Source organism: Tursiops truncatus, chromosome 5 (assembly GCF_011762595.2).
Source record: "Tursiops truncatus isolate mTurTru1 chromosome 5, mTurTru1.mat.Y, whole genome shotgun sequence".
In the NCBI taxonomy this organism is placed as follows: Eukaryota; Metazoa; Chordata; class Mammalia; order Artiodactyla; family Delphinidae; genus Tursiops; species Tursiops truncatus.
In genome coordinates, this window is record NC_047038.1 from 94,887,254 (window position 1) to 94,904,286 (window position 17,033).

Here is a 17,033-nt window from a genome sequence, read left to right on the forward strand (position 1 = left end):
CTCATCTATAAGATAAGGATGAAAATACCCACGCCATGGGGTCATTGTGATGATTAAACAGCACATAATAAATACTGAGTTAGCTGCAGCTACTATGGTGGTTATCGTTGATATTCATCACTCCCCTGTTAGTAGGATTTTGTTCACTCAGTTTACTTTCTTCTTGATTCCAAGGTGAGCAAGCTCAGCAAACTGAGGGTTGAAAATATTTGATATAGATCCAGAAAGGAGGAGGGGAAAGGAAAAGAGAAAAGAGGGAAGAAAGTGTTATACTGAAGTTTTAATAAGGAGAAGGTCTTAGAAAGGAATTACATGGAAAGCTACAGAATGAGATGGGAAGACTCAGGGATTGGAGTAAATCAGAGATGAACTGAAACTTTGGTTCTGCAACAAACAAACCGTGTAACCATCTGCACTTATTTAACTTCCTGGAGTTCACTTTCCATAGCCATAAAATGTAAATAAGAATGGCTGTCCCAATGGAGTTTTCATTCACTCATTCCATAGAGATTTATTAGATGCCTACTATCATGTTTATAATATAATGTTATTTGGCAGCTTTGAGCATTCAGAAGGTAGTGGGCACCTGTACAGAAGGGCTGTTAGAGGAGATAGACAGGAGAAAGGAAGTGAATAGTACCCAAAACAAACCCTCTTCATTACAGTTTGTCCTCTGCACTGCTATGTTGCTCTTCTAGAAAACCTATAAATGGTGGCAGGCTGGATTTGAGGTAACAGATGGCACAATAGATAAGACTCCAGGCTCTGGAGCCAGAGAGCTCCAGCCAATTATCTAACCTTTGCATCCTTCAGTTGTTTCATGTTAAGCAAAGGTAACACCAACACTAACTCCACAGGGCTACTGTGAAAATCAAAGGAGTTAATGCACATAAAGTGTCTGGTACAAAGTGAGTGTCACATAGATATTAGTTATTGTTCTTTTAACACATAACGTGTCAGGGACTGAGCAAGGTCATCTGCCAGCTCACCCTCAGTTCTTTCATTACATATCAAACCATGAACACAACCCACAGGTCAAGCATGGGGCCTTGGCCACCTTAATTCCCAGCTCTAACACTTACTAGCCTTAGTAACTTTGTGACTTTGGTAAGTTAAGTACCTTCTCTGGGCGTGCATTTCTCCCATCTGAAAATGGGGATATTGATAGTACTTATGTAGTGGAGTTGTTATAAAAATTAAAGAGACTATTACATGTAAATAGTTGGTACACTGAATGGCACCTAGGTGTTCAATAATCAATACCAACTGTCTATATCAATTCACGGTACCCCTGTCTCTTACCCATAGAAGGGAATGTAAGTAGGAATTATCGGCTTTGCTTGTCACAGTTGGGAGCCTCATTTGAGAACTTCCCTTCACTAGTCCCTCATAAAACACATAGAATTTTTACTTCATATTAAGTTATACAAACTCCAAATCATATGCATAAGTATTCAGTATTGCTCTTGAACAGTTGAGTACCAACAATCCTAAAATGTATTCCTTTTATAGCATAATTTTAAAATATTTTAGGAAAATTGTCATTTCTAATGAATAAAACTTCAATTCTCACATTTTTACATATTAATTCTTAAGACTTTGAGAGTTTGAATTTAATAATACTATTCAAAATCACAAAGGTAAAAGGAAATGTGCCCATCTATTCTAAACTAACTCAAGAAGGAAATAATGTTAATATTAAGATAATAAAAACAAAAGAGAAAGTATTAATGTTACTAATAAACAGTTTTAATTTATATAAAAGAATAAGAGAAATGAGAGTGAGAGGCTAATAATAAATAATAAAAGTAAATAAAATCTGTCAGTCAAAATTTGCTGACATAGGTTATGGGTTACACCAAAATCTAAAGACCAGTGCCAAAATTACCAATCTACTTTGTTATTTTGGTTACACACAAGGTTTATTTTATTTTTCTCCAAGCTGGCTTGTTTATTTCTGAAAGAGATTCATCTTTGGAATTTCATTATTACTTTCCTGATAAACTATGGTAGATAATCTCCAAATATGACCTCCATCAATTCCTTCCCATTCTATATGTGCCCACTCTCCCATCAAGAGATGGAATTTATACTCCATCCCTTTGAATCTGGCCCAGCCCTGTTACTGCTTGGCAATAGAACAATGATATTCTTAGACAGCTGAGTCCAACCCTTAAGAGAACTAGAGACTTTGCTTCCTTCATCTTATAATACTTGCTCTTGGAATGCTCTTTCAGAACCCAGTTATCATGCTGTGAGAAGTCCATGCCACATGCAGAGGTCACATGGAGGAGAACCAAGTTATTCCAGCTCTAGGTGTGCTTCAGAATCAACAACCACCCTCTATGACTATAGCACACCAGATAACATCATATGGGACAGAGAAACCTTCCATTTGAGCCATCAACTCACAGAATTGTGAGAGATAACAAAATTGTTGTTTAAGCCACTAAGTTTTGGGGTGCTTTTCTATGATTACTGTGCCAACTCCAGGCCTAAGCCTTAATAAGGCATGGGAGTTTCCTTTTTGTACCCTTGGTAGTTAGCTGCCATATAAAAACTTTAACTATCCTGAGACCACCATGCAGAGGAGGAAACCCAACCTAGCCATGTGCAGAAGCCACATGGAGGAGAATGAAGACTCCAGTCCACAGTCCTAGCTGAGCTCCTAGACAACAGCCAGCACCAGCACCAACTTGCGAGCCACCTGGGTGAGGTCATTTCAACTCTTCTAGCCATTCCAGCTTCCCAGCTGACAACATGTGAAGCATGAGAACTGCGCATTCAATGCACAATATCATGAGAAACAATAAATTGTATTTATACCACTAATTTTAGGGTAGTTTATTATGCAGTAATAGATAACCAAAATAGAAATTGTGACTGAGGTAAAAGATAAATGACCTTGAGAAGACTGACAGTAAAGACTGGAAGAGCAGTGAGCAAATTGTTATTGGAGGCTCAGTTTCATGTTCATGTCTGCTGCATTCCATTGGTTAAATTTAGTAAGCCATAGGCCCAACCCAGATTTTTTAAATTAAATATTTAAATAAAAAATACATACACATATATTATATATATTATACATATTACATATATAATCATGTATACACATGTATGCATATATGTTGTATGTATTCTGTGTTTCATTGGAGGTCACAGAAGAGCAATCTATCACAAAAGCTAAAAGCTTCATGCGGCTACGCTATCAAATGCCAATTTAGATAACTGCATAATCATAAATGCTATAGGTATTTATATCATAGGTCAATTCTGTTCTTTATCCTCAAGAGAATATTAGCCAGAGATATTAGTCCTTGAAATGAACAAAACTGCAAACAAAATGTAGGCATACACAAGAATTTTATAATTAGTCAGTTACATAACATAATTAAATTTCTCTTGGAAGGCAAAACTTAGTTGATTGAGTAAAATATGAAACATAACAATGTTCTCAAGATGTTATTCATGTCTATAGAAATGATTTAGAATCTGCTTAGCATTGTACTTTACCTGAGCTATTACGTATAAAGCATTTAGCAAAATGTCTGATACATAGTAAGTGCTCAATGAAATTTATCTACTACTTTTGTCTCCTTCCATTAATAAACCACAATATTAATCAGTCTGACAAAATTAGAAAAATTACATGTGGGAAAATTTGTTCATTCATTCAAATACTATACCCATCCTAGCTATCTATTTAACTGCGTCATTATATACTGCTATACAACGTATGTAGGAAGGACAAATTGCCAAAAAAAAAAAAAATTATTCCCTACTAGCTCCTCAACTTAAAAATTTTTTAAAGTTTTCAAAAGAGTAAAAGATGATTTTTCCAGACACAAACATTTCTAATACATCCCAAGTTACATCTTAGTAACTTGTACTTTATATAAAAACTTGCTTATTCTTTATTTAACATGTCACTCTAAAGCCAATATATGCCAAGGTCTCTGTGGTCCAGATTCCAGACCGATGAATCCAAGGTAAAGTCCTAGATTCAAAAATATCTGCTTAAAAAATGCCCCACACAATCTGGGTTCGTGAAAATTTTTTCTCCAATTTAGTCTACGCTTACCAAAGTGTGGTACACAGATCACATCTAAAGTTCACATCTGCTGTATCTTGAATGCTTACACTCCATGTCCCCATTCAATGCCTTGCTGGGCCATGAGAAACCAACCTCTGCATTTTACCACCTCAGTGTGCCAGGTCTGTCTTCCAGGCACAAGCAACAATGTATTTAATTTTCTAGAACACACTCATTAAGCAGATATGGGACTTCACTGAAAGTAACTGTTCACATATGCACAACCAGAATCCAAGATGCTGCCATGCCCAGACCTCTCAGGATTACCAAACGTGTGGCCCAAACTGACTTATCTAAACAGGAATAATTAGTTCCCCAATAGAATCAAAACAAAAACAATAGAGTCACTTCCTCTCACTGAGTCACTGGTTTGTAAGAGAACAGAATACACTTAGAGGATGAATATGTCTTTGAATTATGACAATTCTGACTAATTGTGAAAACTGGAGAAGGGGGGAACAGAGAGAGTCTGAGGCAGTGCAGTGGTTAGGTAGTCACGCTCACGAGCCACACCCAGGTGTGAATTCTGGCTCTGACTCCCTAGCTGTGTCACTTTGAGCAAAGTCACTTGACTTCTCCAAACTTCTGCCAGAATCCTGGCACATGATGGTGATGGTGCGGTACGATGATAACCTCCAAATCCCATTTCAACCTCAGTCTCCTTTCCAACCAGTCATCAATTAGGCCTTCTCATGCATTGCATGCATTTTATCACCCCAACATTTCTATATGGTAGGAATGATTAGCTCCTTTTAGCAGACAAGCGAATTGGGCAGCAAGAGGTGAAATAACTTGTCCAAAGTCACACAGCTAGTATACAGCTCCTATGTCTTTCTGACCCAAAGTCCAATGCTGGTGTTTTCATTTTAACAAGGAGCCTTCAGGATCCTCCAAGTTAACAGCTGAATATGCTCTATTCCTAATGCTTACTCTTTCCAACCCTTGAGTTCCATTTTGATTCCAAAATAGCTGTCTCTGGCTACAGAAGTCAATAACATTTATTTTTAATTTAAATATTTGTTTAATAATAGTATTACATTGTCATTGAAATAAAATTGAATAACCTAGATGTATGGAAATTAAAAACATGAAGGCTCTCCCCACCCTGAATCTCACTGCTAAGACAATATTGTTGTTAGCAACTTGTTGCTCAACTTCCAGACTTTTTTCCATGCATTCATTATTATACACACACACACACCATAAAAACAGGTAAATTTTTGGTTTGTTTTGATTTATCATCTTTAACAGAGTATTCTGCACCTTGCTTTTCTCAATTAGTATATCTTAGATATATTTTCATGGTGATATATATGGATTTTCCAATTCTTTGAATGACTGTATCGTATCCCATTCTATGTCTAAATTTATTATAGTATCATCAATTGACGAGCATTTAGATTTACTACAATTTTCACTATAATGAACAATGCTGCAGTATTTAATTTTGCACATACCTATCTTTGCACACTGGTGCTAGTATTTCAGTAGGGTATAGTCCTAAAAAGTAGAATTGCTGATAACAGACTTCTAAACTTTTACAGATACTGACAAATTTCACTGCAAAATGAATGAACCAATTTATAAATTACCAACTCTTATAAAAGACTATTTTATCACAAGTAAATTTTTAATTCAGATTTAAAGGAATTAGAAGAAATCCTTTCAAATAATAGAAATGTGTATATTATTTAAATTTTCATATAAATTTAATCAAACGACTTCTCTTTAATTTCCCACAAGTTTACCTAAGGAATATTTTTTCCTAAGTAATTGATTATTATTCTCAGGTCAAACAATTATATGACTTTTTCAATTTGGGGACAATTATATCAAAAAGAGAGTTGGAAATGTTTGTAACTGATCTATAACAATAAAAATGAGAAAATTAGCAAATATAAGTCATCATTTATCACCCCTCAAGGAGAGAAAATATATGATAGCAGTTAATAACTCAGGTTCTAGAGTCAGACCAACTCAATCATTCATTCAACAAATACTTACAAGCATCTACTATGGGCCAAGCCCTGTTCTAGGTGTTAGATATATGGGTGAAGGTAAACAAGACAAAGAGGACCCCTCTGCTCTCATGCAGTTTACATTAGGGTTATGGAGATAAAATAATTTGATTAACAGAACAATTTCAAAAAGTGATAACTAAATAGAGTATTGTGAGACGTTACCAGGGAGGTGAGGCAGGATTTCTTTACACCTGATGGTGAGGCAAGGCTTCTCAAAGGAGGTGATGCGTGGGATGAGGCCTCAATAACAAACATGAGCTGGTCAGGGGATGATCTGGGGCAGACAAAGAGCAAAGCTGCTAGTGCAGAGAGAAGGTTGGTCTGTTCAGGGAATGGAAAGAGGGCCAGTATACAAAGCTATGGCATACAATGTTGTAGGAAAGGTTTGGGTGAGCAAGCAGGTAGGGCTTTTAGGCCATTGGGAAATGTGTGCTTTCTATTCTAAGCCGTTAGATTGTCTTAAGCACAAGAGGGGCATGATCTACTTTACGCTTTAAGGGACCATTCTGGCTAATATACTGCCCACCACTGATTAATTGTGTGTTTTGGACAAGTTACATTACCTTTCTCAGCTTCAGTTTCCTCATTTATAAAGTTGAGATAACAGTATCTGTTACATGGAGTTGATATAAGGGTTAATGGAAAGCATTTTGCACAATATCTAGCACATAATAATTGTTCACTAAATGTTTTTGATTAACTCACTTTTACATCATTAAGATTACATTAAGCAGAACTAAGCATAATTCACTACCCCCAACACAATAGCTAAGAATATCCTTTAAAATTAGTCCTGATTCAAATTCTCTAATATTGAGAGGTTGGATATTTCCATATTGAATCAACAGTCAGCACTTTCCTCTTACCTGATCCTATAATACAGCCCTGAGCTATATGTGTTTGTGTATGTGTTTGTGTACACAAACAGCCCCCTACTGTCACATAGATTATTCATCCTTGTGTTACCTCCAGAGTCTACAATGCTCAATACATCATATACAGATAGGGCAGGCAAAGCAGGTAGGTAGGTAGGTAGATGGATGGACTAACAGATATATGGAAGATAAAAATCATGGGGGCAAAAGAAAAAAAGAGAGTGCTTCAAATTGAATTATTCAAAATAATAATATTTTTAAATCATGAGTATATAAAATGCATAACTGATCATTTCCTGCCATGTGTATTATTCTATTCATGCATTTACATAGTACCGAATTCATGCTGAAACCCTAACAGAAGACACAGCCCTACTGTAAGGACTTACTGTCTTCCAATCTTGCTTCATCTCTACTGAAAATATTTAGCAACACTCTGAGAAACATGAAAGAGGTACTTCTCATATTTACCAAGGTACTGACGAATTATAAGTAATAGAACCAAAATTGTGAAACCTGCTATATTTGACCTTTGCATTTTCCATGCACTCAGATCTCTTAGTGTGACATCGAGAAAGTTTATACATAGAATTCCCCTTTCTAGGCTCTTGAAACAAGGATCCCCAATAGTTGTGGAAACATCTGTTCAGTGATCTTGCATCTAAATATGTGAATGGTTTCTACACACTTAAAATTGTATAATGGACGAAAAGTGACATTATATCCAAATATAGAGGACCATAGAAATTTGAAAAGTCATTGATTTAATTAAATAAAATTAGTAAAAGAAAAACTAGGTTTAGAAAATAATCCTTTAGGGCAGACTGTTCTGTGGTATACAAAAAACTTTTCTATGCATTGTCTTATTTTTGATCCTCACAAATCTCTTAAGAAAACATGGTAGATTATGTCTGCAGTTTATAAACATAAAAACTGACACATTGAGTAGATGATTTACCCCAAGTCTCTAATCAGTAAGTAGCAAAACTGGAGCTCTAACCCAGGCCTTCTCAGTGTACATCCTGCCACCCCAAAGTAATGCAACGTGCCAAATCGTGCAATTTGTTAAAACTGAACTTATTTCTATTTAAAAAGAACCAGAGGAGCCAACTATATTGGGGAAAAAAAAAAAGTGCAAGTAGCATTATTAAAATTCCTCCTGGAATTTTATTATAAATCCTTTCAAGCAGGATAATAATCCCTTAATATAAGCATAATTCCTCCTGATCATTAAAATACTACATACTCCCTAGCTGCAGATAATAATAATAGCAACATAAAAGCCCTCATCTCTTGAATACACATATGCCAGACTCTGTCCTACATTCTCCACATTCATTGACTTTAATTCTTACAGCAATCTTATGAAGTAGGTATTATTATTATCACCACCACCATCATCATCATTATATAAATGGAAAAAACTGAGGCATAAAGAGGTTAAGTAACTTGTCCATGACCATTTGGCAAGTAAATGGGTTCAGCAAATTTTAGGTGCAACATTACGCTGCCTTTTGAAATAGAAGCTTCTTTATCCCATTCTAACCTCTTCCCTATCAGATTCAACCAATGATAAGGGAAGAATCTCTAGTTGAGATGAACATGATTTAAGCCCTTTCCATGCATGTTTATGCAACACCAATCTTGCCGACCTGTGACTGTACTTTATCAAAGTGCTGAAGGATTCACATGTAAAGCACCTAACAGAGAACCTGGCACAATGTATGCAGCTGACAATTACTGAGAGTCTACTGTGTGTCTGGCATTATTCTAAATCCTTTTCTCTATACATACTCCATAAATGTTAACTTGTTTCTTTTTTTGTCCTAATGGATAGGCTGAATCAAAAGTTGTTTCTTTGGAAATTAAGCTGGGCAATAGAGAAAACTTCTTTTCATGAAGGCAAGGACTGTTATATCAATGGTATAAAAAGCTGTTGTATATGGGTTGTTAGGGACTACTGTTGCTCTGGCCCTTGATGAGACCCAGATGCACATAAAAATGTATGAGAGGAAATATAAATGAGGAGACTGAGGTCATAAGATGGACTCCCCACCTACAGAGAGATTTCCTCTCCAGGAAAAGTAAAACTTAAAGCACAAAGAAATTAGAAGTTTGATTGATTTTCCAAATCAATTATGTGAATTTTAAATGTTATCTCCCTGAGTTCCTTTAAATATTATGCTTTCTCGACACTTCTTTTTTTTTGCGGTATGCAGGCCTCTCACTGTTGTGGCCTCTCCCGTTGCAGAGCACAGGCTCCGGACGCGCAGGCTCAGCGGCCATGGCTCACGGGCCCAGCCGCTCCGCGGCATGTGGGATCTTCCCGGACCGGGTCACGAACCCGTGTCCCCTGCATCGGTAGGCAGACTCTCAACCACTGCACCACCAGGGAAGCCCTCTTGACATTTTTAAAGGAAAAAAAAAAAAAAAAAAAAAACTTTAAAGACAAAACTTTTCAGAAATCCACATATGTGAAAAAAGATACAACAGCCTCCCTTGCTAAAACTACAGTTTGGAGAAATTTGATTTCAAAATAACACTAACCCATTCATTTATTCAACAAGAATTGAGCAAGAACTATCTTGCATACTTTGTGTTAAATGAAGTAGACATAAAAATGAAGTAGAAAATCTCCCTTCCCACTATGGAAAGAACCACTCTTTAAAATATGTCAAAGACTATTTCTAACTTGCCACAGTGATGGGTCCAAATGACACAGAAATGGTCATATAAAATACTATGATATTGGTTTGGGAAAAAAAAATACATACACACACACACACACACACACAAAAATGAAAGCAAGTTCCTTTATAAAGGTAAACATATTCAGCATCAGTGGACCTCAGAGTAAGACTGGAGATTCAGGACGTCTGCTCAATCTAGTAGATTATCCAAATGGATCCATATCTTTCTCCTCTCTAAAATTCTTCCAATTCCTGGTTGATTAATATATTACATCTAAACATGAAAGATGTAGAACAGAGAGGGGAACAGAGAGGGGGAAAGTGGGAGGTAGTAAATACACAACTAAGGCAGAGATATGGGTTTCATTGTACATTCCACAGCCAATATGAATGATATCGATTTTCAGATTACCTGCTCTTTTATATTATTCATACTTCCTTTTCCCTCTATTAGTGAAGAGAACGAAATTGTCTGTGCACTTGCTTGATTCCACTGAGAGGCCTGAATCACCACTTGGAAATATCAATCATTCCTTTAAGATTAGTCTCTACTAAAAGCCTGCAGTGAAACGATAATGCACTAACCTGTCTCCAGTTAATGGCAAAATAATGGTTGCTTGAGAAGAAAACACAATGAAAGATAATCTCATTTGAGGGCTGCAAAATAAGAAAAGAGGCAGTTAAAACATTTTTAAAAGAAATATTGATATAATACAGATGTATAGCTAGGGAGTCTCATTTAAAATCAGTCTCACTGAATGGTTCAGGCTTCTTTTAAATGGAACTCCCTAAGCAGATACACTTAACTCTGCTCAACATTACTGCATAGGTCATTTTGGATTTAGTCAGTGCTTCTCAGCACTCAAGCACTCCTCCCTGACCCATAGGACTGTTTAGGTAGAGGCTAACTAGAAAGATGAATTGTAGGCCAATGGAAAATTTTTTGGTAGAAAGTGCTTCTTCCTTTGATGTTCTATCTCATCTCCTTCTAGGAGGCCAATCCCTTCAGAGTGATTATCATTAGCAATTTTAGGGCTGGAGAGCAATCCGTTTGATTTAATTACCACAGCTATGAAAAGGAGTTCATACAGAAGTTATCCTGAAGTAAGATTACTTAAAGAGTGTCATGGGCAATGTGGAACAGAAGAACAAATCACATTTTCAATTTTCCAAGTCTCAAATATCACACTCCAGTTGGCAACAACTGCCCTGGTTAGCTACACCTTCTAAGCTTTAAGCCTTGAGCTCACAGAATGGTTCTAGTTTCGAAGACACTCTGTGCAACTCTTACTAAGATCTGAAACTGAAGATGTGAAAGTAAGACCTACAAACTGAAGAGCAGAATGGTATCAAAAGGTTATACATATTTGAAAAGTCATTCTCTTCAGCAGTCACCCTTTATTTACTTTCTACAATGCACTGTTGGTTAGTAACTGAGCAACTAAACTTGAACCAGAGAACTGTGTATTATAGAATTCCAATTTGTAAACCAGACCAAATAAGAGCCCCACTTCTTGGAAATATACTGAAATGACCCACTGCTTTTGATCAAAATTTATGGGACTCTGCACACTCTTGGATTAAATCAGAAAATTTATAAACAACTCTTTCTTCTGCCTTTGACATTTAAGGATATAGGGCCTTGTTTATTTTTCTCTCCTAGACAAGTTTACCTCAGACCTTGTCCAGAAATGAGTGTTATACTTGGCTTCTTAAGCAGGAGACTGATGATTAAACATGGACAAGCATACATTTTTATAGGGATAAACTTACTGCTGCCAATAACTAAAAGCAAGGATTGCCTAGGCCTCTACAGATTGTTTGAAGTTACTTGCAACATGACTTTCAAAATGTTTTGATCATCCAAGCCTGTTTTACAGAAAACATTTGGGCTAACAAGACTGAAAGAAGCAATATTTAATGATACAGCTCCTTTTCATGTCCTTTCCATTATCTTGATAAACTTGCATTTGCTCATTGCATTTTTTCTTCTGAAAAAAAAAAAAAAAGGAGAAAAAAAAAAGCCTCAAAAGACTAGTGTCCTAAGGTTATTTTTAAATAGGGATGCCACTAATTCCTGGTTACCTCTAAATAAGAGAGTAAGCTGGATTTCATAGCAGTTATGCTTTTTATAGGAGAGAAACCAATCTTTCCTAGTAAGGCTTATTGCATATATAGAACAGTTAAATTTTAAACCAGCCACACGCCCACATATTGCGTAAACACAAGTCGTTTCTTTAAACACACACAAGTGTCTTTCCTGGTAGTGGGTTATTAACGTGTTCATTTGAAGTTTACCAACACTTATTATTTTTTTAATGAGGACCTCAACAATGCTAAGAATTGTATGGAAAGGAAACTATGTTATGGATACTATTAGCATAAAATTTTTAATGTGGTAAATTATGAGAAAGCATAACTGAAATTCAGAACAGATGAAAATTCAGAAAGGAAAAGACATTTGTAATTGTATCTGAAGATACTTCCCCAGAGCCTGAGCCAAGTTTCTGGGATCCAGATGAAAAAAGCCCTCAACAACTGAAGGGCTGTCCTAATAACAGCATGTGTGTGATAAGACCTTGAGGCACTTAAAAATCAACATTTCAGTAAAGGCTTTCCCTGCAAATGGTTTCCAACTTCCCTCCACATTAAACTCCCCTGCTTAGAAATGGAAAGTGGGAGAAATACCTCACAAATCTCTCTGTGAGTTGCTGGACAAAATTGTAAATTTCAATCCAGTTATTTGCCACACTCCCAGACCTGAAAAAGGAAATTGAACTGATCATAAAAGCAACACATTTACTGGGGCCTAATCTGATCTCTTCTTCAAGCAAAGTAACAGCGTCAGCATCTGAAACTTAGGTGCTACGAGAATCTAGGAAGTCAACCCATCTTCAGGGACCACCTGCCTGCTAATTGTTTGGAGTAGGATCCCAGCTCTTCAAAATAAACACAGCTTTCCTTAGAAGGAAACGTAAACCACACTGGGTATGTTAACCTTAGACTTTGCCTAGCTACAATGAAAGCGCTGCGATCAGGATAAAACCAGGCAAACTCTAGCCAGCGTGAGGCGCTGAGGACAGAGGGGCCGAGAAAGAGTCTTGTCTGGGTTACAGGGTCGCAGAAGGCTATCCCAAGTGGCCGCACTCCCATTTCCCAAGAAACTCCACAACTGGCCAGCAGTGACTACCCATCTCCCAGCGAGCCTAGCAGCTCAGGGATCCTCCTATCACCCCGCAGCCCGCAAAGATCCGAAAGCGCTAGCTTTTCGGACAGAGATAGCAACAGGGCACCCATCACCGGGTTACCCACACCCCTCCCCAGGTCGCACATACATCTCAGCCTCCCCAGCCACAGCTCACTACCCAGTGCCACTCTCACCAGAAGACCCTGCATCTCCCTCCCGCACTCACTTGTCCAGGACGAAGTAGAGATCAAAGGCTCCACGGCAGGAGGGCTGCTCCTGGGCGCTCACCAGCCCCCCAGGACCGCTGAGAGCTAACAGCCACAGCCCGGGGACCAGCCAGCTCCCGGGACTGCGCGCCGGGGAGAGCCCCGCCACCATCCTGCGGCCAGGGGTCTGCGACTCCCTCCTGCTCACAGGCCCCTCTGCTCGACTCGGTGGCGACGCTAGGGTGGTAGGAGTTACCAGGGACGCACCCTGGGGTGGGGGGTTGCGAGCAGCTAGGGCGCCGGCGCCTGGGTCAGCAGGACCTACTAACTGACAGAAGGAGGGAGACCGGGAAGGAGGGAGGTCCTAGGAGGACAAAGGGAGACTCCGCAACCGCCGCAGCTGCCGCCGGAACTCTTGACGAATCCCAGTGGAAGAGCGATCCAGTCCTCCCCCTCCCGATTCCGGAGAGTTCCTGCAGACAATAAGGGCCCTCGGCGACAGCTTGCAAGAGAAGTTCCTCCCCGGCCTCTGGTCGAGCCTCTAGCGCCCGTCTGGAACCCGGACCGAGAGTTCCAGTCCGCCGGGAGGGCTCGATTCCGGCTGCTGCAGCGCGAAGCGGGACAGGCACCCCCGGGACGCGGCCGCCGCCGCGCAAACTTGGACTGGAAACCCCTCTTCTGGTTCCCTTCCTCCGGCGGCCCAACTCCGCTCTGCACTCCAAACTTTCTTCCTCGTACTCCACTCCGGCACAGCGCAGCCGGGCGGTCCCCTTTAGGGGAGGAGGCTGAACTGGCCCCGGGACTGGTGGCTCCGGAGAAGCCACTCACAGCAGGCCAAAAGCGCGATCTGGCCGGGTGCCCGCAGTGTCAGTGTGCGCCCGAGGGCGGGGCCTGATCCGAAGGCCGCCGAGCCACACACACGCACGCTTGTGGGTTCGTGCCGAGCTGAAGATGACTAACGCTTGTCAGTTTTTGGAAAGGGGATAAGTAGTTTAGAAAAACAGATGTCCTCTAGAAACTAAACATCTCCATGTATCCTGCAGCCTCGGCCTATTTCAGCAGCTGTGCAGAGCAGCCCTCGCCATGGTTTGGGAAACTGAAGTCCAGCCATCCCAAGAGAGGCGATGCCCCCCCACCTGCACTCTGCCCCACCCCTATGACCACAAGCACACTTGCTGCACCGCTACCTAAGAAAGGCAATTTCCTCTTTTTCTATAAACCTACTTGGTTGTTTCATCTCACCAAGCCTAGAAACCAGCATGGTGGTGGGAATGGGGGTGGGGTCGGGGGTGGGAACTGAACTCTTCAGCAGTGGACAGTTGTACCTCAAAATATTTCATCCCACTGTCATTTATCTCAAGCTCCAGATACTAAGCGTTGCATCTTGCAGCAAGCTAGGCCACCCTTGCCAAACTGTGCAAGAGCAAAAGTTTGCAGGCGTTCGGATTCTCTGCTTACTCATTTTGCATTCCCTCCCTCCTCCCCCACCACACCTGTGACACCTGCCTTCCCCTGACAGAAACTGGCTTTTAGAAGCTACCAAGCTCACTGGTATAAACACCAATAACTGACAGTAATGTGAAGTGTCACCTCCTCCTTTTCATTTGAATTAAATCAAGGCTTTACGATCAAAAGTTCATATACTACCTAATCACATACTGTCTTAGCAATTCTATTGGTTGTCTTGAGTATTTAACTTTTCATTTACATAATCTTTGACATACAACCAGATTTGCAAGCTCTCTGAGGATAGAAACCTGCCACTTTAACAAAGATTTATTAAGTACCTACTATGTGCTAGGCACTGTTCTAGGACCTAGAGTTAAGGCTCCAAAAAAGATGACAAGCCCCAGTTTCCATGAAACTTGCAGTCTGGTTGAGGAGGAAAAACAGACAAAAATACGTAAGTAAATGTCTGTATTAGAAGGTAGTTTGCAGAGATTTAATATATGGTAATATGATAGAGAATGACCAGCTAGATGACTAACACAAAGAAGGTAGCCATTCCAAGAACTAGAGGGGGAAACATTCCCAGCTGCTCCAACTTTCCATAAGTATTAGCTTAGAACATTCAAGAAACAGAAAGAAAAACAGTATGGCTAGAGTTCTGTGTGAAAGAGGAAGTAAGAGAACTAGGCAGGGACTAGTATATGTGCTTTGTAAACTGTTGTAAAGAATTCAGATATTTTATATTGTGAGACTGGAGCCCATTAAAGGCGTTCCAGGGGTGGAGAATAGGATAAAGTGATATGATCTATGTTTTTCAAAGATCATTCTAGCTGATATGACACACTGAATTTGGAGACAGCAAGAATGAAAGCAGGAAAACCGGTCAGGAGGCTACTGCAGGATCAGGACACAATAAAATGGTACCTTGGACCATCACCCCTATAGTGGCTGAACTGAGAGATATGAATGGATGAGAGCTTCAATAAATACAGGTAGATCCCCAGTTTGGAAATGTCTGCCACTTAGGGATGGAAACTCCACTATCATCTACTGGATCCACCACTTTTTACCTGATAGGGGGGTAGGGAGGGTTCTGATGGGGCAAGTGGCTGATTGAGTGGAAGATAACTTACACTTTTGTTAAAAAGAAATGCAAATCCTCCATTGTTTTCAAGTAACTGAGCTCCAGAAATAAAGTCCAATGAGAGGGATGGCTGTATTATAAGCATCCTAATTCTGTGCTCCTTGGTCTCATATCTTCTTAAGGTTCTGAAACTCTGATTCTTCTGCAGCCATCAGGCCTCCAGGGATATGGTGCCACCTCTCATTTCAAATTTAGGGCCAACTGTAGATACATTAATTTCTTTGACTTCCCACAGCAAAACTGGAACAGGCTGACATTTTCAGGAAACTTGTGTTAACAGCTGTTAAAGTTTTTTTTTCCAAGGTTTTTATTATTTACTGTTGGTTAAAACTGGTCTTCATTTTCAGCTTTAGTTTTAATGAAGACAGAATCCAAGATAGCATATACTTTTACCAATTAATATCATATCAGTACCTGACTGAATAAAATCTAGGGGGAAAAATCTGCCAAAGAGTAATGACAAATGGTTTCAAGTTAAGAGGGGATAGAAGGTAAAGAAATATGAGACACAATGCTAACCATGTACTCTATCCTCAGGAGGAAGTATTTTAAACTCACGTTGGCTTCCTCTTCCCCCAGCTTCCTGACTCATTTTCTGCTCAGCTTCTGGGACTCCACACACTAGTCTAAGGATCTATCTTGTGCTAGGCCCAAACTAAAACAAAATACTTTGGACTTAAAACTTGTTCTTTCTCATAATCCCTAGGCCCTCCTAGACTCCTCTTATTCAGTTCTTCTTTCCTGACCCAGGCCAGCAGAGGTGATTGGCATACCAAAGTGTATTACCTTTCTTTTGTTTGTTTGTTTGGGTAATTAATTCTGCCCAGTTCTGGAACTTCTATCATTTCACTCATTTGCTCATATAAGATCTACAGCAAAGCAGGGATGTGGCCTCACCTAGCATGGACCAATAATTAATCAAATCACTTTCATCTAATATAAATTAGTGGGAAGGTCATTAATTACTTGGGCAACAAACTGTCCCAATTTGTTCCAGACTGAGGGGTGTCCAGTGACATGGGACTTTCAGCGCTAAAACTGGGGCAGTCCCTGGGATGGTCCCTAAAGCAGCGGTCCTCAACCTTTTTTGGCACCAGGGACCAGTTTCCTGGAAGACGATTTTTCCACGGGTGGCGGGATGGGGTTGGGGGGACAGGGGGAGAGGTTCAGGAGGTAATGCAAGTGATGGAGAGTGACAGGGAGCGGCAGATGAAGCTTCCCTCATATGCCCGCCGCTCACCTCCTGCTGTCCGACCCGGTTCCTAACAGGCCACAGACCGGTACCAGTCCATGGCCCCGGAGTTGGGGACCCCTGTCCTGAAGGACGCTTTTGGCCACACTATTTCTAAGCAATAATGAGGGAAGGTG

The 17,033-nt window shown here is 39.8% G+C and overlaps 1 protein-coding gene across 4 annotated transcripts in view; it reads right to left on the minus strand.

Annotated features, from left to right (window-relative positions):
• Positions 1-13,890, minus strand: part of ANTXR2 (ANTXR cell adhesion molecule 2) — a 172,547-nt gene extending 158,657 nt beyond the window's left edge. For 2 of the 4 annotated variants that reach the window (XM_073805381.1, XM_033857175.2), the window contains exons 1-3: positions 13,093-13,890; positions 12,368-12,439; positions 10,265-10,336 (exon numbers count right to left, since the gene is read on the minus strand). In XM_073805381.1, the coding sequence (XP_073661482.1) occupies positions 10,265-10,336; positions 12,368-12,439; positions 13,093-13,244 (296 nt within the window). In that variant the 5' untranslated portion in view covers positions 13,245-13,890. The remainder of the gene's footprint in view (positions 1-10,264; positions 10,337-12,367; positions 12,440-13,092) is intronic. The other 2 variants (XM_019932789.3, XM_073805382.1) reach the window with 2 other exon arrangements.
• Positions 13,891-17,033: the final 3,143 nt, after the last annotated feature.